The sequence below is a fragment of the Orbicella franksi genome, chromosome 6 (assembly GCF_964199315.1).
Source record: "Orbicella franksi chromosome 6, jaOrbFran1.1, whole genome shotgun sequence".
NCBI classification, from domain to species: domain Eukaryota; kingdom Metazoa; phylum Cnidaria; class Anthozoa; order Scleractinia; family Merulinidae; genus Orbicella; species Orbicella franksi.
The window spans coordinates 30,096,831-30,122,118 of record NC_138150.1 but is presented as its reverse complement, the minus strand read 5'-3'; the positions used below and the strand labels follow the sequence as shown (position 1 = coordinate 30,122,118).

Here is a 25,288-nt window from a genome sequence, read left to right as displayed (position 1 = left end):
CAAATGATAAAACGTCGGGAGTCATATTTGAAGACGGTCTGGAGGGAAGGGACTAAACCTGATTTACATACCGTTGTCATGGTAAGCTGATTTGATGAGTACCTTCAGTTGAAGTTTCAGTTTGTTATTATATATCCTATTCATTTTAGTACAGAACTTTAAGATTGATAAGGGGAAGAGAGGGTATAAATATAAGTGAAATTACGGCTGAAAATGGTATGAACCGGCTGAGCTGAGCGTTTTAAAATTGCTTCGGCTGATACTGGGTTCCTCGAGTCTTTCAGAGTAAAGTTTTCTAATCAGTTATTGAATAATAGATAAACTGAACTTTACTGCTGCTAATTGGGGACACCTAAATGAGCTAACATTACAAAAACTAATCGCAGTATAATGATTATTATAAGACTGAAAGTGCATAACTAAGAGGTAATGATTTTAATAATGATTATAATACAACTAATAAAACTAAGTGTACATAAATACGACAAGAATAATGAACCCGAGCGTAAAGAACATTTACTTTCACTTGTAGTAGTTAAGGAACTTAAGTCTTAATTGTCTCCAATAGTCAAAGTCCCTCAAAACTCTCGATTTAACTTCAATGGGTATCTTGGCCCGTAATGTCGAACCTAAGTATTTGACTGAGTGTTTTCCACAGGCCACCGTGTTCAATCTTTTTATGACAAAGTCTGAGTTTCTCAGATTAAATTTGCTTTGTTTTCTTTGAAAAAAGATCAGTAACATATATATGGAGGGAATAGATTGTTCTTAACTTTACACATCAAAATTTAAGCAGTAATATCCTGGAGTCTTCTATTGTATAGTGTTGGTAGTCCGGCAGCAACCAACAGCTTGTCATAAGTCGAGACTATGTCACGGTATACATTGCCCTGAGTGCTTTCTCTTGAATCCTCCCAAGTTTACGAATTTCAGAAGCCTTCAAATGCCATACAACTGACCTGTTACCGGTTACCTATCCTCCTCGTGCCTCGTGGCGCATAGGGCCTTTACAGAGGTCCTCTACTTTTCTCGGTCTGCTGCGACCACTTTCGTTTCTTTCCACTTGATGAACTCCACCCTGGCTCTTTCCGTTCCTTTTCTACTGTTCGTCTCCATGTTGTCTTAGGCCTTCTCCTTCTCCTTTTCCTTGTGGCGCCCAGCTTATTGCGTCATACAAGTGAGCAGTAGGTTGATCCGTCTTTCCATGGACTGTGACAGACCACCCACTGACGAGTCAATTGCTCTGATCAACACTTTGTCAGGAAAGTTGTCCGAAACAGGCCGTAGGTATGCAAGTTAACACGATCATTATGAATAGTACGTGACGAAAGGAAGTGATGATAAAATAACTGCTTCTGAATTATGTAATAATTATACTACTATACCATGTTGGATATTTGGAAAAAATTAGAAGGCCAGAAAAAAAAAAAAAAAAAATTGCTGTTGAAAAGTCATCTGTATTTATGGACTTTCGTTTCTGTAGCCGCTTTATAAGGACGCGATACACTTTGATTTTTTTGTTAGGATAGAACACTTCTGTCTTAATGAACCCGTGACAAACAATTCGTTAGCAAGCTTTCATCAGTTCATTTGGTATAGCAAAACTGACAAGATCTTTTAATTTTACTGGCGTGCGTCAGAAAAAAAAAAAAATTGTTTGCTGATCCAAGATTAAAGGAAGATTACCGACTGAGAAAAAAAAAAATGTAAGCAAAAAATTAAGCAAAGGTCGACTTGAGGCAAGGCTAGGTTGACCTACGCCTGTTATGTTTTGCAGGGATTATAAAATCAGTTTGACGAATGTCACGTACAGGCATTTTTTTAAACAAGTTGATAGCGTTTCTGATTTCCTTCTTATCAGAGAATGAGCGTCATTGCGTGCATTGCGCATTGGCTAGTGTGTAAACGGATTCCCTATGTACCTGTCAAATCACCAAGTCGAGGACGGAGTCGACAAGCTACATTGAGTTAGATAATTTTAATGATTTGACTGAAACAGCGGGAAGTTCAAGGATTTTAGTCGTCGACTATCGACTGAAGGAGCGTTAACAAAATTGATATGACACAGTAAGAGAAACTCCTTAATGTTTAAGCAATTTGTGACGTCACTTTATTTGCCCCCTGAAAGATGCAATGAATTTATTATGACTTGTTACAGTTTCATAATTATCTCCGGTAGCGACACAAACGAAATAAAGTGGAAATGCCAATATGTATAACCAAATGAGCGATTGTAATTTTAAGGCTCTTTGTTTATTTCGTGTCTACTGTTCAACATTTTAACGCTTTGATTCAAGATATATTGTTGTCAGAGAGCACGATGTGTAACAGAACTTGCATTTTTAAACAGCTAGCCGAAATCAGGAGAGGAAAGAATTTATTGATGAAAACAGTATTAAAATCATCAAAACAATTAAACGCCTGCTGTCCTTGAACTGAGAGGAACAAAGAGTTTGTTAATAAGTTAAACAAAAGTCTGAAACTTTGATTCAATGTCACTAAAAAGACTACTCATGGAAGGGCAAAATTGAACGTCTGTGCTAAACTCATGTATACGGTATAGTAATAGTATCAATCGGGTGTTGTTAAATTAATTATCATTCTTTAAATGTTTTTAATTCTTCTGCTGGTGCAGTTGAACTCAGCCGTGCAAGATCATCGGTTAAACAAACGTATCGAATACATTAAACAACAAAGTTCTTGGATAAATATTTTGACGAAGACACCTTTTGAAGTTGTGCATATTAAACATGACCCATGGAGTTTATAAAGCGCAGTATCGGAGATCTGGGAACGAGGTAAGGAAATGCTTTACCCCCCGCGAAAGTTCTTTAATTAATCGAGGGTATTCGTGAAAAAAACTGTTTGCGTTACAGCGCTTTTGTCTCACAGATATGACGTAAGGTCAAGGGTAGCAATCAAAGAATGTTTACTTTCATCAGAGCTGTTTTCCATATTCTCCAAGTTAGCGCCAAAGCGACCCTTGAGAAAAATACCCAAGGTTCCCCTGGTACTTACAAAGATCCGATTACGTTTAGTAACTCACTGTTTTGTTGGCATTTTTTCGCTTAGGATGTCAAGGATGGCGGCGTCGATGCCCGAATTTTAAAGATATGCAAATCTTGCTAGAAGTGCTGTGTGCATGAATAATTAAAGCCTCACTGCTGAGTGGACATCACAGCGAAGGTGAATTGTTTTAGGTGATTTCGCGCTGCGCGAAAACTAAACAACAACGTCAGTTTGTTTTATAACTTGGCCTTTGGGGATGAATTCTTCAGTGGAAAATGGAAGTTAAAGTATTCAACGAACGAGACATTGTCGTCGAGACCGTTTTCTAGCGGTTTTTGTCTGGGATTTCGTTGCTAACTCGATCAGCTTCGTGCGACGTTCTGGTTGCCTGGTTTCAAATTTTGGCGTCGTCGACGTTGCTTGTCAATCCTCAAAATAGTCCTCGATAAACGTGTCCCGAATTGGACTCGCTTTAGATGTCATCAACTTACATTGGATTTCAACAACAAGGATTCCAAGCCCCAAAATTCGTCATTGGAACGTTAACTGTTCACAAAGACTTTGAAGGACGAGTTTTGTGGAAAGTTTACGAATGGTCACCTGGTTGTTAACGGGATGATTTAGGAGATCAATTTTGTGATATTAATTGCCGACTTTGTGGTTGTAAAAAGACTCGTGTATACAAAAGAAGAGTATTTAGTTTTAACTTTACGCTTAGAGTTGTTTCATCAACATGAGAACAAACGAGAATTGGCCCGAAGCTTTCGGTTTCACCGTCGGTGGAAAGGTACCTGTGGTTATTTTGTCTGTGGACGAGAATTCCGTAGCACAACGGGCAGGTCTTCAGCCTGGCGATCAAATACTCGAAGTCAATGGGGAAAACGTGCAAGGTTTAAGCAGAGAAGAAATAATCTTATTAGCAAAACGATCGCGAACAGTTCCACCAGCACTTGCGGTAATTTCTCGCATTAGAACGTTCGATCTGCGTCGTCGAAGAGGTCGCTTTGGATTTTCGGTTCGCGGTAAAGGACCCGTGTTCATTGCAGATGTAGAGCAAGGAAGTCCCGCTCAAAATGTCGGCATTCGGCGCGGCGATCTTATTCTTCGGATAAATGGTGTCAACTTGAGACACATGAATGAAGATCAAGTCAGACAAATGATCGATACTTGCGGACCAACGATTTCTCTAGTGCTAATCGCCGGAGCGGCCGACATCGGGATAACTGACAAACGAGGTGGAAAAAGTTCTTCTTCGAGGTACAGAAGAGCCAGAGATTTCTTCGTGCAGGTTAGTTTCAATGTGATATTCTTTTGGTAGATTGTTGTTTATTATTGATCAAAGTTCTTGTCTTTTGTGTGGATATCATACACAACAGTTGACATTTCGTTCGTGAAATGAGTTTACTTTAACAAAGTAGTAAGCTTACAATTCATGCAAGCTTATATTCTGTAATTTTCGTCTGAGCGAATATGCAGTTACTGCCTTACAACTGAATGCTTTTAAGAGTTCCAAATAATTGGCATTTATGTTTCATCAAGGCAGTTTTTGGTAGGGTTTAAATGTAAATTGGTACACATTAGTCAGATTTAATTATTCGGTAATTTTCAATTTTTTTAGATTTGTACACAACAATTAATTATATTTCTGTGTGCACTTGTGGTCGCGTTCTGCGATTATCTTAAAACTGACCATTAACAAATGGGATAGTCCATACGTTAACGTTTTTGGAGCGTTCAGGGAAGTAATTAACAAGTGAAAGTTTTTTGTTTGAAAAGAACACCGTAAGTTAAGGGTTGTCAGTTTATGCTTTTAGCAAAGTTAGAGTGGGTTATCACAACGATCTGAGACTATAAACATCCAGTGACACAATATCAGTATCATATTAAAATGTTTGATTCAAACCGTCAGAGTGCCCCCGTCAGAGTCCCCCAGTAATATCTGTTCAATACTTCAACAATTAGAAAGACAAAGCATTCATCTTCGGATTTATAGGTACAAAATGAAGAAGTGCAATATCTGTTTGGATTACACAGTCACACGATTCTGGTTGATAGGTGACAATTTATTTTGTGAATTAATTTGTGTAAAGGCAATCGGTATTGGCTAGGAGTACTGCAAGTCATTGTTGGAAGTGAAAGAAAATAAAAGCATTACAACTGAGTCGACTGAAAACATTACGTGTTTGTACCATTATCATTTAACTTAAAAAGAAGACAAATCAAAGCTGTTTTAACAAATCCGTGATCATTATTATTGACTGATCTTTTTGATTAATTTATTTCCTTTAAAGATGAATTATTATCTAGCTGGTAATGAAACGATCAAAAAGCAGCTCATCAAGGCCCTTAATCAGTATGCACGAGACAGGTCCATTGAGCAACTGGCACAGAGCCTGAAAGGAATCCTTCGGACCCCTGTAGAGAGGAAACTGTTGGGAGACATAAGGTATATACCATTAGTATTAAAATTAACATATCACAATTCATTTTCATGTCTTTGATTAATTTTTTTTTTTTAAATAGACTGTTCATTCTGTAGTTCAGTTTAAGACCACTTTAAGGTGGCTGAATACAGTTTTGATACCTGTGTTTCAGTCTCCTTTTTCTCTAAAACCTTTGATCCTTTGGTTGCCAAAATTGGCTACACGAAAGTTAGCAACACAAACTTCAGATTTTTGATGACTAGGCTGATGTATGTGTCGTTGCCATGGCAACGTGAATAAATATAAACAGGCCTTTAAAATCGGTTTTGTTTGTTTGGAGAAAATCTAGTCTTTAGATTTTCTTTTTCATTTGGATGCAACAAGATTGTAACAATGCTCACAAGTTAGCACTATTTTAATAATAGTTTAACAGAGGGATGTTAAATTATCACTTGTAGAAGTTTAACTGAAATATCTAGAATTTCCTCTGTCAATTTTCAATTTTTTTCCATATTCCAGTTACTTGTTTTCTAAAGCATTTTCGTGCCAAATTTCGTAAAATTCTAAAGAGTGGTTCTCGAGAAATAGGTGTATTTCCAAGAAAGCTATTCAGCATTCAATCGCAATTTTTTGCCTTACTATGCATGCGCTGCATTTAATTGGGACCTTTTGGCAAAAAAGAAAAATCTGAGAATGGCTGGGTTCTTTGCATCGTTACCTTTTCTGACATACACTTTTGATAAAAGAGTAAAGCCATAAATACACTGTGTTTAATTATGAAGAAAAAAAGCACAGATAGCAAGGGCATTGACCAAATAAAATGATAGCTATATCGATGCCATGGTTGCTTTGTGTAATCCTTGTGTGCGCACTGAATGGCATTAGCAAGAGTGCGTGCTGAAATTGTGTTCAGCCACCTTAAGTTCAAGATAGAAATTCAACATTTGTTTCAATTTATGAAATGTGGCCTTAGAGATTCATGTCTTTGTACAGCATGCATATGTACACATGACTGTACAGGGGTTTCATTAGAAGCCAGCAACCTGCGAAAATCGCCGCACTTTGTCAGAATTTACCTCTTACTGCCACCTACTTTGTCAGCATTTTCACTCAGATAATTAAAAAAATTCATCAGTTTGCCGCCTACTTTAGTTAGCTCAGACGGCTATTTCAAAATTTATTGAAAACCCTGACTGTATTAATCTATAAGTCAGAATGATTTACATGTAACATGAAAAGTACCAAACTTCTGAATCATTACACCATTTTCAACTGAATGAAGGAAAAGAGAGAAATAAAGTACTGAAAGGATACACATACTGTACAGCAACAAGTAGAATAATTACTTAATGTGTTCTAACCACATAAGCTCCAGCCTGATGGGCCACTTGACTCCTATGCAGACTTTACCTTTACCCTTTAATGCTGTGTTTCAATTATTTTTTTCATCTTTGGTATTATTAGGAGTTTCATCCCCAAGAGTGAACAACCATTGTTTGACATCCTTGTCGGAATGAATGGTGAGATAATGCATACCAAGAGACAGCCTGCTGATGAAGATTTTTTGCCGGATTTTTCAAGTGCCTCTGACTTAGAATTCTCAGAATACAACAGCCGTAATACTGGTGCTCTTGGCAGGTTTGGGTAAGGCTTAGCAAATGACTGTCTCAATGTGCATTAATCACGTGCAGGAGGTGAGGATGGTCTTAAGTGGTTTGGGTGCAGGACTTGTAATCCAGAGGTCCTAGATTCAAATCCCTCTCTCTGCCACTGAATGGATTTGAGTTTGGTACCAGTCCTGAATTTATATAGCCCACTGGTCCACCTCCTACCAGTTGGGATCTTTGACAATTTTTGGTATACAGTGGAATCCCGATTTCTCGAACCCTTACTTTTTTGAACCTCCCGATACATGTAACTCAAACCAAAAGGCATTCCCTCTCCTCAGTCGAGCACTGTAATTTTACCCCCAATTTCTCAAACTCTTTGATGTTTTGAACCAATTTTCTTTTCCCTTGGAAGTTTGAAACATTGGGATTCCACTGTATTTACAATATTCGTTTGTTTACTTAGGGGCCACCATGTAAACATCTTGTAATTTTGTTTACTCTGTTAAGTCTTTCTTTTATTATGTTTTTGTAAGCTGTTTAAGAACTATGATGATCTCAAAATAATGACTACTTAAGACTTATTCAAGAATTATACACTTATGGTCATCTCAGGGGAAAAATTCTGTGGTAATAATTCTTTCAGCACTTGGTCAGTTGGAACAAGTAATCAATACAGGGATGTGACAAGACAGCCAACACGAGAGAGAACTGCTGGACCTCCAAGGTGAATACATGTATACTGTAGATTTTGTCTGAGAACTGTAAGTTACTTTTGTACAGTCATGTGACTTTATATATTGTACATCTTGGAATGGAAGTGCTGTCTGTTACAGTTACATGTAAATAATGTACAAGCTGTATAAGCCCAGGGCCAATAGATGTTCCTGTTACATGTACATAATAATGGATTTTTACATGGCTGTGCTGGTGAAAAAGTACACTTATTTGAACATTTTATATCACTTATTTGAAAAGTAATAAGTTTAAGTATTACACAAGTGAGATCAACAGGGTGTAACAATCCCAATTTAGGGTGTAATAATACTCCTATGTGTACCTACATGTATATAGCTGCGTCATGTTGCAGAAACCTAATGTGCTACATGAAACGTTAGAAGCGCTAGTTATATTAGCAGGTTCAGAATGACAACTGAATTTAGGTAAATATTAAAATTGGGTATTTGATGAACACTATATGCAACTTACATATTTTGACCTTTTTCTAAACCACTACTAAATGACTAATACTTGGTATTCTGCAATGAACCTCTTGTTACAGGACTGTACAAGTCAGACGAGAAGGACCTGGTGCTGGGTTTGGTTTTACACTCAGTGGGAGTTCACCAGTGTTCATCAAAACTGTTGACAGAGGCAAGCTCCATCTTATATTATCTGTATCAAAAAACTAGTAATTAATAGTATGCTGGGTACAAAAACCCACAGCTCATTCAATTTTATCGCATGAGAAAGTGTATGTAGTTGTTCCCGAAATGCAGTCAAGTCAAGTTACAGAGATACTTAGCATAAAGGTTTTTTTGAACTACTGTATGGTGTAATACAAGTTATGAGGGCTATTAATTAGTTGATTGGAACTGAGTGGAGTTTGCGTCTCTTGAACTTAGGAGGAGCAGCGTCCAATGCTGGGATCAAGGCTGGTGATCATATACTAGAAATAAATGGATTAAACGTCAGGTGAGACAAGCTTCATCAAGTTGACTTTGTGTTTTGAGAATACAGAAAGGTGCAAGAACCTGCAAGAACAAAGCCAATTGTCAACTGTATTGTAATATTGCCTTGATGTGCCAGTTAACTTCTTAGTGCACTGCATGTGTTGTAAACTGAAGAGAAATGTTTGGTAACAACTGAATCTGCCACTTTTGTTTTTGGGGTTTCCTATTCTGCAAGAAACAGACAGTTCTGAATACCAAAGCAAAAAGAAACTGCAAGGTTAAAACAGATTTAAAAGAACAAACTTGAAATATTTAGGCTGAATTTTTCAAAATGTGACAGTGCCAACCATGTCTTGGCTCCATCAAGGAGGCAGAGGAATTAAGATCACTGAGGAGGCCTTTATAGTTGAAGCTACTGTGCACAATGTCCCTATTATATTTGAATGTTTTGTCTATTTTCTCTTCAGGGGAAAGCCCCACCTTCATGTTGTACAGCTTTTGAAGGGAAGTGGCTCACAGCCAACCCTATTGGTTCAGTGGCGTCCCACCAGTGCATTGAAACCCCAGTCGTCAATGTCATCACTTCTGTCATCCAGCAAGTCTTCTCAGCTGTCTGTCACATTTGAAAATGAACGACCTGCAACTGTGTCAAGGTGTTCATCTATGGCATCCAAAGCTTTGTCATTCAGAAGTGATCTGTTCATGAATGGAGCAGGGTACAACAGGAATGACCTTCGATCGCTTTCCAGGCAGTTTAAAATCCAGGTGTGAAATACTGTCCATGTTCAGATTAATGTGGACCTTTAAAATACCTTTGAGATGCAAGTCATATTGAATAAAATAATCTGTAATGCAGTCATAAGAGAAACAAGTTAGTGTGTTAAATTGTCATGTCAAAGCCTTCTCAATCCATAACAGTATGATAAAAACTCTTCGTGAACAATTGTACTTACTCTGTAAGTACCAGGGTCCTGTTTAATGATAACCACCTTGTGTGTTCAGGGAAAACTCTAAACAGAAATCAGTCATCAGATGTACATGAAGGTGTATTTGCAGATTGCATTTCAGTCTGTGTTCAAAACTTAACTACAAATTTTAGTTTTGATGTTTATTTCATTAACAGATGAGTCAACTTCTCACACGCGGTGAACAACTTGTTGTCAAACAAAGCCTTAATCAATACAGCAAAGATAGAAATGTACAAAGACTCATCAGAGCATTGGATCCTGTTCTGGATGATGGAGCCAAGCTGCAGATGTTACACTACTTGAGCGAGCTTCTACCTGAAGCAGAACAGCAAGCATTTGACAGAGCAGCTGCAAGAATGATCTCTAGGAAAATGGACAGTGAGTAACAAAGATTCTTTTCATTTTTAACTCGTGTCTAGCTAATTCACTTTGTTTTCCTTGCCATCTTCAGTCTGTGAGGGAGCATAGGGCCTCCTCTGTGACACTTCACCGCACTCAATTGGGCATGGGTTTCTTGGCCTCTCACCAACACAAGGGGTAGTCCCAGCAATGTCATGTGTAGTTTAGCTAATACACTATATGATCTTAACATGAATACGTCCCCAAATGAAACACAACCTAGTGACATCATTCAAGACGTGTTGTTTGTTTGTTTGTTGTTCTAGCTGGTGTTGTCCCTAGTCTGGAAACGAATGATGATGAAGTTGTTGATGTACTGTACCGAGTGCAAGGCATGCGGCTTGCTGATGCACCAAGACCTCGTAATACCACACCAGGAGGAGGTTAGTTCAAACTCTGTACATTATGCATTTCAGCTAACTGTAGTTTTCATTGATTGGTGCAATGGCATGATATTGCTCAGGACAAACAACCTGAGGCCAGGCTTGTGATTCCTTGCTTGAGCCGAGAGGAAAATGGAAAGGGATGCCAATGTTGCACCCATCTGAGTTTCTTCTTGACTTGACATGCTTGAAATGGATAAGCCTTAACAAGCCCGTCTATGCAGGTTTAGAAGTTTGTCCGCAAAGGACATTGAGGCACACATTCCCCAGCCTTTGATTTTCTTTGCTCCCAATACCAGTCTATTTAGCTTTGTAAAGATTGTTGAAATTGGATGAGAGAGGAATAAGGAGATTTTCTGAAAACTTTAGAAAGCCCAGTTGTTCATCACAGGATTAAACTACATGTAACCTAGGATTATTATTGCATTGATTATATTTTGTTTTTCTATTTGATTGTTTGGTGCTTTATTGATAACTGTAGACATCACATGTCTGTGGATGCTCTGATCCCTTGGCTTTCTTTATTATTACTAGTATTACCTGACGAGCCATATGGTAACTGGCCTTCATCAGGAGCTGTCAGGGGTCGCCTGAGCCCCGGGTTTGGTTATGGTATGTGGCACATATATTCCTCAATTTGTCTTTTATTACCGTCACTGTCTCGTTCTCATGTTAGATTCTTGCATTAAGTTGTAAGCATTGTTGTAATGTGTTGAAAGAGAAGTGATAGAAACCAGAAACTGCAAATAAGATGTGGAATTACTTCCTGAAGTAACTTGGTTGTTATTTTTCTGTAGGTTCCGACCTGGATACAGTTCCTGTGCGTGACACTAGATCCAGAAATGGTACCCCTGATTCTGGGTGGGATGATGATGAGGACGATCTTGATCTTGCAGGGCTTGGTAAGACTGAGTGTGAAAGATCCTGGTTGTTCTTGACAAGAGCGAATTATGCAAATATTTGCAACTATTTGCAACTATTTGCAATGGTCCAGCTAGCAATGACATGCCATTAGACATGGGGTGGGGGTGCACTCTAGAGTGGGTGGTGTCTTTGTAGGGTAACTGCCAGGGTGTGACATTCTTTGCAGCCACTGTTGGATCATTGAGAAGTGCAGGGAGCAGGAATTAATTCCTGCAAAGGAGACTTAGTAAGGTGGAAAGTGAGGTGTCGTTTTCTATTTTCGCATTGAAAGCACAGTGAAATTAAACTCGGCTATTCAGTCTGGCAAAAAGAAGATAAAATGATGAAATCTATTTTTATTTTCATTTAAGAACATACGAGTAAGTCCGACAGTGAATTTCCAGGAATTATAATACTGTTGTTCCAACTCTGTCTGGGACAGTCTCAATGGATCTAGAAAATAGAGGGAATTATTACCTGTCATGATTTTCATGTTATTCAAGCTGTGTTATTACGGTCATTCAACAGAAGAGCTAGCGGATGCATTATTGGCGGATGAAATCAGGAAGTCTAGTGTAACAAGTATTCAGACTCAAGCACAGGTCCATCACAGCCCTGTAACAGCATCCTCATCTGGGACACAGGCGTCCTCTGGTACAGGAATGGTCACTTCAACTCCTCGCTCAGTGAGTGGAGATAGCGGCATTGGAGATGGTTCCGTTGAAGGGTCTGAAGTCTCTGTGGAGAAGATTCAGCATCAGCTGGCGATCACTACACAGGAGTTGATGGAGACCAAACAGGCTTTGGATAAGAGCGAGAAAATGATATCAGAAATGAAAGAGACTGGAGGTAGAGTGTACATTGATACTACTACCAATGCTTATATTTCTGGCGACCGGTAATCAAGGTTTGGTTTTCATTTTATCATTTGGCTTGTGCAAACACATCTTTCTCGCGAAATTATTTCATTGCAAGAGAGGTTCCTGTAGCCCTAGAAAGTCCGTACTCACTGACATGTCTTCAAGTATTTGATCAGTTTTTCTGATTGGCTTCTCTTGCGCGCAAAAATTCAACACCAGTTAACCACAGTAAACAACAATCTTTTTTTTTTTCTTTCAAGACCGTGGTAGTGAACCTAGCTCTCCAAACGAGGCCGAGAATCCGTTAGACGCTGCAGTAAAAGCACGCCGAAAGGATAAAGATGAAGAGAAGGAGACCGGAGGTACGTGTAGATGTTTAATGCAGACTACTATGTCAAGTAGTGGAGTATCTTGTCAAACAGAACTTATTCTGATTTTTCTTCTTTCCCCAGAGAATGAAGCAAGCACAACTGTCGCCCCTCCACCGCCACCTCCCCCCGTGGGAGCACCCCCTCCCCCGCCTCCGCCTCCACCACCCCCTCCCCCACCGGCAGCTCCGCCTCCTATGGGTGGTCCTGGAAACCTAGGCGGACAGATGCAACTTAAGAGAGTAAACTGGGAAAAACTGAGTATTGCTGGGCTGGAAGATACTGTGTGGGGACAGGTATGGCCTCTTCACACATAAACTGTGATAACAATGTTCCGTTTACGTTGTCTTGCATTTTGTAAGAGATTGAAGTGTTGCATTCAAGGCGTCTGTTACGAGAAGAAGACGATCTAGGAGATGAGTTGTATTATTGATCTTTTCAAAGAGTTGACCTTCAAGGAGACCTCCATTACAACGGCCAATTTTAGACCTTCAGATTTTAATTATATCTAGGGAACGTTACAGTAAGATTTATTAAAGAGTTTAGAGATGTTTACATAGCTTCATAGCAAAATTGGTTAATTAATCCACTCTCAGTTTGTAAAACCAACGTCCTTATGATATTAGAATTTTAGATGAACTGCACCTACCATGTATATACTTTGTACGAAGTTTAATTTAATAAGCTACTAAGTCTAACAAGACAAAGAAACATGAACGAGGTAGTACTGAACCAAGAAGGGGCAAGGATGTTAATTGTGAGAAAGATTGACATGGATAGTGAATAACGAACATGAAAAATTACTGCAGAGTTGAACAACTTGGCTTCGTTGTGTCCCAGCCGGAGTTTGCTGTTACATGTCCTTCTCGGTTCAAGTATATTACCATGAAGTGAATTGTCTCATTCATACTGTAACATTCCAGTCCTTCCGTGCTTGTCTTAGGTAAATTTATTTAATTTTCTGTTTTCAGTTGCGGCAAAACGAACCATCAGAAGAAGTTATTGAGTTTATTCAACTGGAGCAGAGTTTCAGTGCGATACAGAAGGCTTCAAGTAAGTGTGCGGTCTCCTCGATATTTCATTTAATAGTACTGTCTATCAACTTTTAGATTATCAAATCAGCAAATTAAACTTTGCTTCAAATTGAACATTTTTTCTCAAGGCAAAGAAGAAAAGAAGCCTGCTAAACCAGCCGTGATGAATCCCAAGAAATCTTACAACATAGGTAAGTAAAAAGGAATGCCTGCTATCTTTCATGTCTCTGTTGTTTTTGTTTTTGTTGTTGTTGTTGCTTTTGTTGCTCAATGTTGTTTTTTTATGACAGTTGTCTTCAATCTCTTGTTGTCCTTGCTCACAAGTTTCTGTTCATTCTAAACCAACAGCAATTTTACTGGGTCACTTGAAAATTCCATTCGAGGAGATCAAACAAGCGCTGCTAGCGATGGACGAGAACAGGTTTACTGAGTCTCATTTGAAACAGCTTCTCCTTTATGCTCCGGATAAAGAAGAGGTAAGGAAAACTGAAAAACAACCGACAGAACTGGAAATAAAAAATACAGCAGTTCAGGTTGAAGAAAGGAGGCAGCGTGGCCGAGTGGTTAGGGAGGACTTGATTGCGGGTGCAAGTCCCGCTCTGACCACTAAGCTGGAGTTGTTTCTCAGTAGACCCTAATTCAGCTCGTTGGCCACCCTTGTAAATAGCCAACTGGTCTGCCTAGTTGGGACTTTTAACCATGTTATTATGTTCATTTGCATTATTTGTTTCATCATTTGGTTTTCTTTGGCCCTGAAAAGCTTCATTGGGGGAGTTGTCAATTAAGATATTTATTTAAGATATGTATTTAAATTACTTGTGTACGGTCCGTTTGATGGTTTCAATGTTAATGGAGATTTGCTTTGCTTTACTGAGTTCGTCGATCAAAGTGAAATCTCACTAGAAATTCAGTCAAAGACTTGAAACGCAAGCAAACTGTTCCTTTGCCCTGTGTAGGGTCGGGCCATTTTTTTATTTCATTTTACTAACTTAAATAAATATATCGTAATTTGTATTTGCCCGAGGTTTTAACCGTGTTGAAATTAACCTCCCTGCCAACAATATCGTCCATATTCCCCTAACATGTATGTGAGATACTGCACTTAAATCCGCTGCCTTTCTAAGAACAAACTATTACTCCCAGTGTTACAAACTAAACTGTATTCCTTGCCATAAATGATTGATGTAACAAGTGTGGTTTTCATCTTTGTTGTTTCAGCTTCAAAAGTTCAAATACTTTGCCGACGATGTTACTAAGCTGGATAAAGCGGACAGGTTCTGTTACGAAGTGCGTATGATTTAATGTTTGTGGTTATCATAAGACTACTTAATGTACTGTACAAAGTTGTAACACATTACACCGCATGTCGAGAGAGTTTTTCACGTTTTTGTTGACGTTTTGGCGTTTTTGACGTTTTTTTTGACTTTTTTGTTGACGTTTCAAGATTCATACCCTAGAATCTTTATTTTACCACTTGAGTAATAAAATTGTTCGCAATGTTGAGTTACTCAAAGATAATTATTCCATTTTGTGACAGCATTAACTACGTTTCGCGGGAACTTGTTTCGTGACAATTGTGAACAAAAGTACTAAATGCAAATGGTAGAGCTTAGACGAAATTCCTCATGCCCTTTTAACGCGCACAGTCCTCTGCTGTTGCTAATCTTGTACTCCTTGTACGCGTTGTGGAAACAACAACTCTATATTTTCACGGTGCTTACAGCGTGTGTGTGATTCTTCAGTGCGATCTTTTAAGCCAAAAATCTTAGACAGTGAAGGTAATGTTGACCTTTTTCAATTCTTACTGTTGCAGATGAGCAAGGTGTCTTGGTACAAGCAGCGGTTAAAAGCCCTACTCTTCAAGGCTCGCTTTGCAGACAAAGTGGAAGAGATCAAGCCGGTAAGAAATAGACTATCTTTTTTGGTTTCCCGTTGCTTGGGGTTGACCGATCGGAAATCAAGTCAATTGTCCGCGAACCGCAAGCGTCAAACAAGTCACAATCGTTGGGCGTGCGTTTGTGTGCTTTTCGATTGGCGGAGAATTCTGGAAAACCCACATAGTTGTCAAGAATTGATCTGAGACTTTGGTGCTAATGGTACAATATTTGTCACTGCAAACGTAGTTCGTAATTCGCAAAGAAGAACGCAACACAAGTGAGCGGTCGTGAGCGTGCGTTGCGTTCTTCCCCACGGAGTTTCGAGCAAAATAGAGACTGCTCGCAGTCTAACACCTTGGTTTTTGCAACAACCTTTTTGCAGGACCTAGAATCGGTTCTTGATGCTTCAGAAGAATTGAGGAGGAGTCCAAAACTGCAGAAGATCTTAGAGGTATGAAGATGACCTGCTTTTACCAGTGTGGTTTGAAAGGAGCCAAATAATTACTGCACTGATAGGGAAGACTGACTTTAATTCGCCGTTCTGCCTCGTCTTCCCTAAACTCAAAAGGCATGGACTGGGTTCCAGTGCCGGCAGTTATCAACTGATGTTGTGTCATTCGTGGACAAGGCACTTAACCGTCAAAGTGCCTCTCTCTATCCAGATCTAAGTGGCTGCAGACAAACGATTTCGAAATCGCCTCATGATGCAGAGACCGGGATAGCCTGCGATGGTGGAGGCCAATGCCCACTGTCAAGCCTTTTTCGGATACTCCTTTTCACATTTACTGTCAAGGCCTTGAAGTTTACTTTTAAGCGTGGTTTCTATTAGCAATGCCGTTGTACGAGTCGATTTGTTTCCTTGAAGAAAAATACAAGTGCTTGGATAAGACTTTTGCATACTTCGCCCTCCTTCTTCTCCTCTATCCTCTTACCGCTGGCCTCTCAACAGTTCTCGGTTGTTCAAAGTGTAGATAACGCTGTACACCGGATAAACCAGCGTCCAGTTGATAGGCTAGTTCATTTTGCCAGCGTTTACCACTGGATAGTGATTTATCCTTTGGATAGCGTCATCCCCATTTGAAACAACTTCCTGGTCTCTGCTGAGTACAATGAAATTGTAATGTTTCTAACATGTTATGTCTGTCTGATGTTTTCAGTTGGTTTTGGCGATGGGTAATTACATGAATAAAGGCAACATGAGAATAGGATCAGCGGCTGGCTTCAAGATTGAATATTTAAATAAGGTGAGGTTGTCGCTAATTCATTGTCATATCTATTTTCAATGTTGTTATTAATGTGAATACTTATAGGTGTTGTAACAAAACAATACGTTGTCCTCTTCAGTGATTTTTCTGAAACACTTTTATCCGAAATTTGCGCAATTCTTTTGTAGCTGACGCCGATTAACGCGGTTAGCCTAATTTTTTTTCGTTTTGTTTTCAATATTTTCGTTCCCCTTTTGTGTCCATTCATTTGTGTTTTAATCGTTCGTACTTTTTTCTTTCTTTTTTAACCTTTTTCAGCTCACCAACACTAAGACGTCAGACAACAAGTCCACGCTGTTGCACTTTTTGGTGCAATCAATTGAATCAAAATGTCCCGAAGTTTTGAACATCAAGGAAGAAATTTCCTCGGTCCCAACGGCTGCGAAAGGTAAGTTTTAACTTTGTCTCTATTTTTAGTAAAAAAAAACAAAAAAAAAAAACGATCGCTTGTGAGACGTGTGTGGTTTGCAACATTCAGCATTTCTTAACCAATTGAACTGCTCCTGTTGTATTCCACGTGAAGTCGATTGTGAGCCTTTTGATTGTGTGAGGTGTTCAGTACGTCTTGGAGAACCAACAAAAATGCGTCCAAACGTTTAAGGCAGCGTCTACACTACGTCGGAGAAATTTGAAAACGCAGCTTTATTTCCACGGTTAGGCCTACCGTTGACACGAAAGCTTTCCTAAAACGCTCTTCAAACCGGAGTAATTTGAAAACGCCGACTTTTCGTTTTCTTGTGAACGGAAAACAAGTTGAAATCGGAGATTTTCGAAAACGATGGCACCACGTTAGTTATGTGATTTCCCTCACCTAGTTTTCCTCTAACACAAATCCAGAATGACTGGTGATTGTTGCGTTTTTAAATTCCTCCGGTGTAGTGTGGACGAGACCTAATATTTACAATATTATCCAACGTGGATGCAAGGTAGACTGCAAACGTGACAACGTGAGCGTGCGAGCGTGACATGCGAAGCCTTGAGCCGTAAGTAGCACGGGCGTCGGAGCTTCGATCGTTTCCTGCGAAATATAATTTGACACCGGAATGTCATATTCAAAACGGGCAGAGGTGTCAGATTGTTATCGATGCGACCTTTCAAAGTAGCATCAGAAATGATGCATGAAACCATTGCAGGGTCTCTTTTCGCTCGTCTTCCGATACCCGCGCCACTCGCGGCTCGCGGCTTCACTCTCGCAGTCACGTTCGTACACTTTCTTGTTTTGCGTTCTTTCGAGCAAAAGAGAGACTGCTCGCAGTCTAGATGCAAGGAAAGTTTGGGCAGAAACTTCAAAATTGCCCAAGATTGCCTTACATGCATGTAGATAACAATGCAAATGAGAAACATTGACCGCGACATGCCTTCAGTGGTATCGCGAATGCAACTGAATTGATTTTTGCTGGTTTTTTTTTTTCTTTTAGTTTCAGGGCAAATGGTCGCATGTGAAGTGGAAGAGTTGGCGGCTGGAATGAAGGTATGTTGAATAGTTATTCCATTGTCTTTTGTTCTGGTTAAACAAGCACTGGAAATTTTATCCAGGTAAAAGGAAATGGCGAAACAGGCATTTCTCTAGTACCTGTCTTTCCGTGGCTACCTCACAACAATCACAAACGGTGAAAAGCTAACAAAAAGCAACTAGACAGCAAACTAACGATTTACCAACAAAGACCATCGACGACTACGACTTTATTCACAAGACTACCCATCAAACTTGCTACTTTCAACTCCCTGCCATGGTCTTCAAATGCTTGTTATTTCGTTTTATAATTTGGCACTTGAGCGCTTTTCAGTTGAGTGTCGAAATTTGTTATTACCCATTGTTAAGACTATTGTTAAGACTATATCCCTAAACTTAGAATTTTCTTTTTTTTTTATTGTTGTTTCTACAGGAGTTGAAATCCGACCTCGGAGCGTTCCGATCACTTAAGTCCCAAGATCCAAATGATCGCTTTTCCCTGGCGGTTAAGGTAAACTCTGCGTTACCAGTAATATTTATCTAATTAAAATTTGACCAATCAGAGTACAGGTACATGATTGTTCATCCAATCAGAAGTGATCTTGATTTGCTCCGCGCATGTTTCATTCAGCTTGGAACGGGCTATTTGTTTACATTGCACGTGGTTTTCACGTGATTTCGACGTTGCTTGCGCGCGCAGACACGTGTTAGTTATTTTTTCGCGGTTACCACCAGCCATGTTTTGGTTTCTCATTGTCAAAAGGTTTTTTCAGCACACCTTTGCTGTAAGAGTGAAGGTTGTTTTTGCTGATTAAGAACGTGTGTGGGAAGCTGTTCTTTCTTCAGTCTACTCAAGTCATTCTCACTTGGATCATTATTTGCGTTCAGGCTAAAATGAAATGTAAAAACGAACTCCTTGTGCATTAGCAAAAGAAAGCTTTTGACACCACACAGCTAAAACGGTTTTGTTAAACCTTCTAGAGCATTATTGACGAAACTGAAGGTGAACTGAATGATCTACTCAGCTTGCAAGAAAAATCCACCGGCGAGTTCCGAGAAACTGTGAAATTCTTTGGAGAAAAACCGTCCTCAGCCACCACAGAAGATTTCTTTGGTATTTTCGCCGCGTTTCTTATGCATTTTGAGGTGAGTAGCTATATATTGTTGTTGTCATGCAGATGGCTCTCTGCGTAAACCCTTTGTCACGTCACGTTGCGTTTCAGGGGAAAACCTGACTTTGGAGCAAGCGCTTTGTCATAGCAGACCACAGCAGACCTTGTTGTGTTTTACTAGTAGCAAGAAATTTCACTCCCATTGGGTTTGAAAATCGCTCTCTTGAAACTGGAACATTTCAGTTTTAAAGCCCCACCACCGCGTTCTTTTATAAAATCACTTCAGCTTATTTCACTTTCTTGCAATTGTAGTTTTTGCGGGAATTTTGATAGATTATAACGCGATTATTCCGCTCGCGTCTTAGGCTTTTGATTTACCGTTATTCATATGAAGTTTTTCACAATTAATAGGAGCTCCGGTCTTCACGGCTTTTTTTTTTCACTTATTTTGGCCATGTACAAAATTACCTTTAATTTGAAGGAAACGCGGAAATAGTACTGAGTTTACTAAGATAGAAAAACACCAAAGAGATAATAATAAACCATAAAGGAACAAGGATGGTTAAGGATGGAGAAGATTAACACGGATTACAAACGACGAACTTGAAAAATTTAGGCTAAACTTTTCAAGATGCACAAACCTTGACGTAGCTCCTGTAAACCTTTTTTATGGATCAATGTACTGTATGTTACTATGGATATTTTTTTATGTCGATTGCTCGACATCTCTTTGAATTCCTTAGAGGGCGCATGCAGAAAACTTATCCAAGTTGAAGTTGAAGGAGGAGCAAGCCAAAAGAGAGAAACAAAGAGAGGTTTGTACGAATTGCGCATACATGTACCTAGTAGTAGACTGTCCATAGCCTTCTATGTTCTTACATTTTATCAGTCCATCGTTCAACGCGCGAATAGAATCGCCAGAGATCTGGACGCCAGCGCAGAACGGGAGACTTCTCAGGGTAGGGGAGGGGGGGGGGGGGGTAGAGACCGAGAATAATAGAGGGGCTGTGGACATCTTCGGAGGGAATTCCCCGTGTCTTTAGAAACAGAAAATTCCCATTGGTTGGAAGGCGACAAAAGTGTCATCTTGACAACCACTCTCTCCCTCCTTTTCACTCCTCCCTCCGCTATCTAATTACAAACTGTTCCCAGAAGGGAACCAAACCGTTACTGCAGGCTTTTCTTTTGATCTAGGTACTGCTAAACATACTAAAATTTGGTGCTTTTCTAATGCACTGTTTTGCTTCCCCTAGGAACGCGCAAAACAGCTGAAGAAAGAGCGCAGTATGAGCGATCCTGATTTTGAACCAAAAGATGAGCTGAAGAGGAGTTTAGAAGAATTCCAACTTAAGAAACGCCTTCAGAGTCAGAGCAGCAGTGAAGACGTGTTTTCTCCGTTGTCCTCTCCTCGTAAACTGTCAAATGACACAGGGGCGAAGTCTGTGGAACCACAACCGACTACGAATTGGACTGTCGTGGAAGTTGGTTCATCGTCGCCGCCAAAGCAAGAACCGCCGCCAAAGCTAGAAGCGCCGCCAAAGCTAGAAGTTCCAAGGCAAGAAGCTTCAAAGATTGTCATAGAGCGCGCGAAGCCACAGGTGCCTACTAAACCTAAACCAGCGCCGCCGAAGACGAAACCGAAATCGCCAAGTAAAGAGCTCAGTGCCCCTAAATACACTGTGACCACAACATCCACCAATGTCAAGTCTCCCAGTAACGTGGCGCCTTCGAAGCGTGTCAGTGACTACCAGGAAATCAGAATAGACGGAAATACTAGAAAAGTAGAACTTCCGAAACTTGAATTGAAGAGCGATGCAGCAGAAGACAAAACAATACCCAGTACATCCCCAAATGGTGGTGTGAGAGGTATGATGTCTTTGTTTGAAGGAGGAAAGCAGCAGATGCCTTCTTATTCCAAACCAGACATATCTCAAAAGAAGCCTAGACCTTTTCCCACCAGTGAGAACAAAGCTCCCAGTGTAACCGAGAAAACGAAGGATGAAGACACCGTTGAGGTGTCTCCAGCAATTCCTGATCGCGGGTATACAGAGGAAGACGTATCATCTTTATCGCTGAGTCCCAAGCCCTTGCCTCCAACCCCGCCGGTAAGCGGCAGTTTGCCTCAAATGTCCCCGAAACAAAATCGTTTCAATTCGTTGAAGACCAGCACCAGCCCGGTCAACAGCACTTCGGATATTGACGAGAATCCTTACGAAGTTGTGACACCTTGCCAAAAGGAGACTTCTCCTGTCCCCCCTACACCTCCTCTTCATCAGCGTCGCTTTGAAGGCAGACACGACATGCCCCCGGCCCCGCCCTGCGCGTTCAGGGATAGACGTCCAGAACCCCCTGCTCGTGATGTTAGTCTGGCAAGCTCGTCTCCATCCCGTCCTTCCACTGTGACAGTAGACTCAGATTACGCAGAAGTGGTGGAATCTGTCCGCAGGTCGCTTGTTTCAAATGAAAGTCCGTACTCTGAGGTGGAAGATACTGCCGCAATACCGGAGGTAGAAGCGTACTACACCACTGATATTCTTCGCAACTTGCCTACTAAAACTGGAGGAGATGCAAAGCGTGTTCCGCCTCCTAAACCTCTTCCTTACCAACTGAAGAACGCGGTGGAAGATGATTCCAAACCGAAAATTCTGTCTCATCCAAAGCCCGTCAAAACACCACCCGCCATACCTGCCCCATATCGGCCGAAACGTTTTCAAGAGGATCTTCCAAATGACGTTGTCCCATCGGACGAGGGTAAACTGAAATCTCCTGTCTCTCCGACCTCACCACGAGTTCCTGTTGTGATGCCTGGGTCGCCAAGACTTTCCTCAGCTAGAATTGTATCAGACTCCGCACCTTCTTCGACATCTTCATCCCCTAACTTAGAAAGGTCTCCAAAGTTAAAACCACCCCCACCCCCAAGAGTATCGTCCATAGCAGATCCTACAAAGGGGGAAGTGACTCAGGCAGCAAAAAGCCCGGATGAAGAGAACCGTTTGAATGCCTACAGTCCAGTCAATGGTGTCTTGGAACACTTTGACAAGAATGAAATTCCCACTAGAGACTTTGATACTGCATTGTCTTCCAAACCTAATGTACTGCTTAAACCTCAATTCGGTTCGAGAGCGAGTCATGCCGTAGAAGAAGCCGGACCGCCAAGCTTTCAGCCTCCGCCGCCGCCAAAGCTATCATCTCTCGTCCCCAGGGCTAACGGGGTAAATTCCGGTTCTGTTTCGCCGGACCGTGAAAGAGCTGGATCCCAGAACGGTATGGATTCTTTTGGAATTATTGCTCCGCCTCCGATGGAGTGGATGGATGGCAAAACTGGACGTTCATCTTCAAGAACAAGTGTAGATTCCCTGGATCTTAAAATTGTTCCGCCGCCTCCTGTTCACTTTAAAGAACTCGGCAATAATAACGACCAACAAACTGTAAGCTCGGCATTTGATATCTCGACTGTAAATCCACCTTCCGGCTGGCAAGAAGGACCAGAGGACACTAACCTTAACAACGTCTCGCTTAATTCCAGGAATTCGAAATCGGGGTTTAAAAAGGGGTATTGGAAAAGCAGTGGGAATGTGGACTATGATATTGCGATTGTTCCCCCTCCCCCTCCCAGTGAACCACCTCCGACCTTACCCCTGTCCGGTCCGTTGGATTACGAGTTAGATTTGATTCCTTCCCCCTTATCCGACGGCCCAGGGGGATTAAATATAGAGAACATTCTTAGCGATCTTGATACCACCCTGTCAGCGACTTCGGACGACGAAGATTTACCACCTGCTCCACTTCCCCCTGGGGAGCGCTATGCTGGAGTACCCCCACCACCCGGAGATGGCATAAGCAAGCCCCTGGTACCCCCACTGAGAAAGCAAAGATAACAGCCACTGCCCTTTCAGCTGATTGTTCAATCACGCTATGCTGATGTCACGCTTTGTGTCATGCCGTGTTGATTTCACGTCACGGTTGGCTCACGCCAAAGTTGTGAAGGAAATGCAGTTGCATATTTTTGTGAACAATGTAACGATGATATTAATGATAAATTTTAAAAATAAACTTTTTGGCTTTAACCGATTTGGATAGGCCCAATGAATTTATTTTAGATAAATGGAGTTCTAGTTTAAAATTTAGGTGAGAAAAACGTTGATTTTTGAAGCTATACCTCTAATCGTAGTGGCAGGGGTTTTTTTTGTATCGTTTGTTTCTCATTTACCCAAAGCGCGATGCGAACATTTATAGCCGTATTTAAGCGACAAGTGTAGATATAAAGCTATCTTTTTTGGCGAGATAGACTGGATTATATTGCGTGCTTATTATTTGTACAGCTGAACGTTTTTTTTTAAAATATACATAACAAGTGCGAAGTGAGATAAATTTATGTCTATTCAGAGTTACAAAGAGAAAAAACTACAGTAGTTGGATTTTGTTCATGCTAAACTGGGCAAAGGAATGTTTCCGCCATCTTGATTTAGTTTTTTTCTTGTTAATAACTAAGAATTTAAAACAAACTGAGGTATATTTACTTAGTAAAGATAACGTCATTCGCTCGTCGTAGGATTAGTTTTGAAAGATTATCACAGTGTAATGTAAATACTCAAAGCAATGCAAGAAGTTTGTAACATGAATACAAGAGTGAAATTTGGCAGAAGATATTAAAAGTTTAACTGGCAAGTCTGTCAATGAATTTTATTCCTCGCTTATGATTTTTTTCCGGAGACGTTCTGACTACCTTTTCATCAGACCGAAAAAACAGTTGCCGGTTTTCTCGCCGTGCTTATAATTCTTTTCTCTGACATTGAGATGGGCTTTGTGGGAGGTGAGGAAATGGGAGAGGAGAGGGGATTTGACCGCGAGTAGGAAAGGCTCTGGGTCCTGGAAATGAGTGATAGAGATGTCACGCAACATGAAATCGCGAGGTCATCAGTAGAGCTGTTGCAAACTCATGAATATGGGACCCCAACCCAGGAAGACGTACATCAACTTTATTTTGAGTGTCTATGACAACCAACCAATTTTTACAAAGAAAGGTGTACCAGTGAGCAGACGCTTGCCAACTCAGATGCGTTCATTTAGTTTATTTAGCAATTGGAGGCAATAGAGAAATGACAAATGATCATAGTGCTAAGATATATACTTCCATAATACGTTACACGAGATAGCCTGGTGGATCCTTTGATTTTGAAAGTGGCCGGGGGAAAAGATGTTCAAAATGGATAATATCCAATGATTTTGACTGTTTTCATTAGTTTGCCAGGAATTTCGCCCCTGTTGTCTACAAATCTCAGTAATTTTTGTAATTGGCAGCGGTACGGTTATAGCTTGTGTGCTTGCCAACTTTCCATTCTCCAGTTGAAACCACAGAAGGTCTAGCTTGCAGAACAGGCGGATTAGCGGGCTCTAGCGCGATACACAAGGGCGTGCGCAAAGCGCGAGAACGAGCGATTTCTCGCCTCGCGCTTCGCGCCAGAGCCCGCTAATCCGCCTCCAATGCAGGCTACAGAAGGTCTGGAGCTGGAGTGCCGGAGCCGTCATTCGGCTTTAGTAAAGGGAAATAGAGCTACCCCTGATAAAAGGTTTGAAAGATTACCAGATGGCTTGGGCAGATCAGCTGACCATTTTCAAAGCGTGACTTAGGAGTTGAGGGGACTACCGTTCTCCCCCACCCCTTCCCGGGGGGATTACCATATGAAAAGGATTCTGGTCACTTACGGTTTTCATGACGAAACGCCACTATTTTTAGCTATCAAAGTGACGTTTAGGGTACACTCGAAGAAATAATAAAAAACCCGCTCCTATTGCTATTTTTAGGCTCGATTTTCGGCGGTCTCTCGATCGAGTCCGGTCTGTTATGCGTCAGTCAATTCCAGCAGTGCCCATCCCCTCCCCCGGGCTGACGCCCGGGCATTAACATTTTTTTTTTAAATAAATGGGCAAATTCCCCAGGATGGGGACACATA

At 40.7% G+C, this 25,288-nt stretch overlaps 1 protein-coding gene across 1 annotated transcript; it reads left to right on the top strand.

Moving 5' to 3' along the window:
- Window positions 1-2,845: 2,845 nt before the first annotated feature.
- Window positions 2,846-24,020, top strand: LOC145488960 (delphilin-like). The gene is made up of 27 exons (XM_081467820.1): window positions 2,846-4,297; window positions 5,301-5,455; window positions 6,897-7,076; window positions 7,686-7,766; window positions 8,322-8,413; window positions 8,665-8,734; window positions 9,180-9,477; window positions 9,836-10,058; window positions 10,346-10,462; window positions 10,997-11,074; window positions 11,260-11,364; window positions 11,894-12,214; window positions 12,486-12,587; window positions 12,678-12,889; window positions 13,565-13,646; window positions 13,756-13,818; window positions 13,976-14,103; window positions 14,846-14,914; window positions 15,441-15,527; window positions 15,887-15,955; window positions 16,662-16,748; window positions 17,028-17,157; window positions 18,188-18,240; window positions 18,656-18,733; window positions 19,204-19,368; window positions 20,078-20,149; window positions 20,588-24,020. Exons 1-27 carry the CDS (start codon window positions 3,743-3,745, stop codon window positions 23,210-23,212), a joined length of 6,297 nt encoding a protein of 2,098 aa, XP_081323946.1. The 5' UTR covers window positions 2,846-3,742; the 3' UTR covers window positions 23,213-24,020.
- Window positions 24,021-25,288: the final 1,268 nt, after the last annotated feature.

Excerpts from the sequence above, each read along its gene's own strand:
- LOC145488960 (XM_081467820.1), top strand. The coding sequence starts at position 3,743 with ATGAGAACAAACGAGAATTGGCCCGAAGCTTTCGGTTTCACCGTCGGT. Across the intron at positions 9,478-9,835 it reads CCAGGCAGTTTAAAATCCAG|ATGAGTCAACTTCTCACACG; the intron begins GTGTGAAATACT and ends TTTCATTAACAG. Across the intron at positions 11,075-11,259 it reads GAGCCCCGGGTTTGGTTATG|GTTCCGACCTGGATACAGTT; the intron begins GTATGTGGCACA and ends ATTTTTCTGTAG.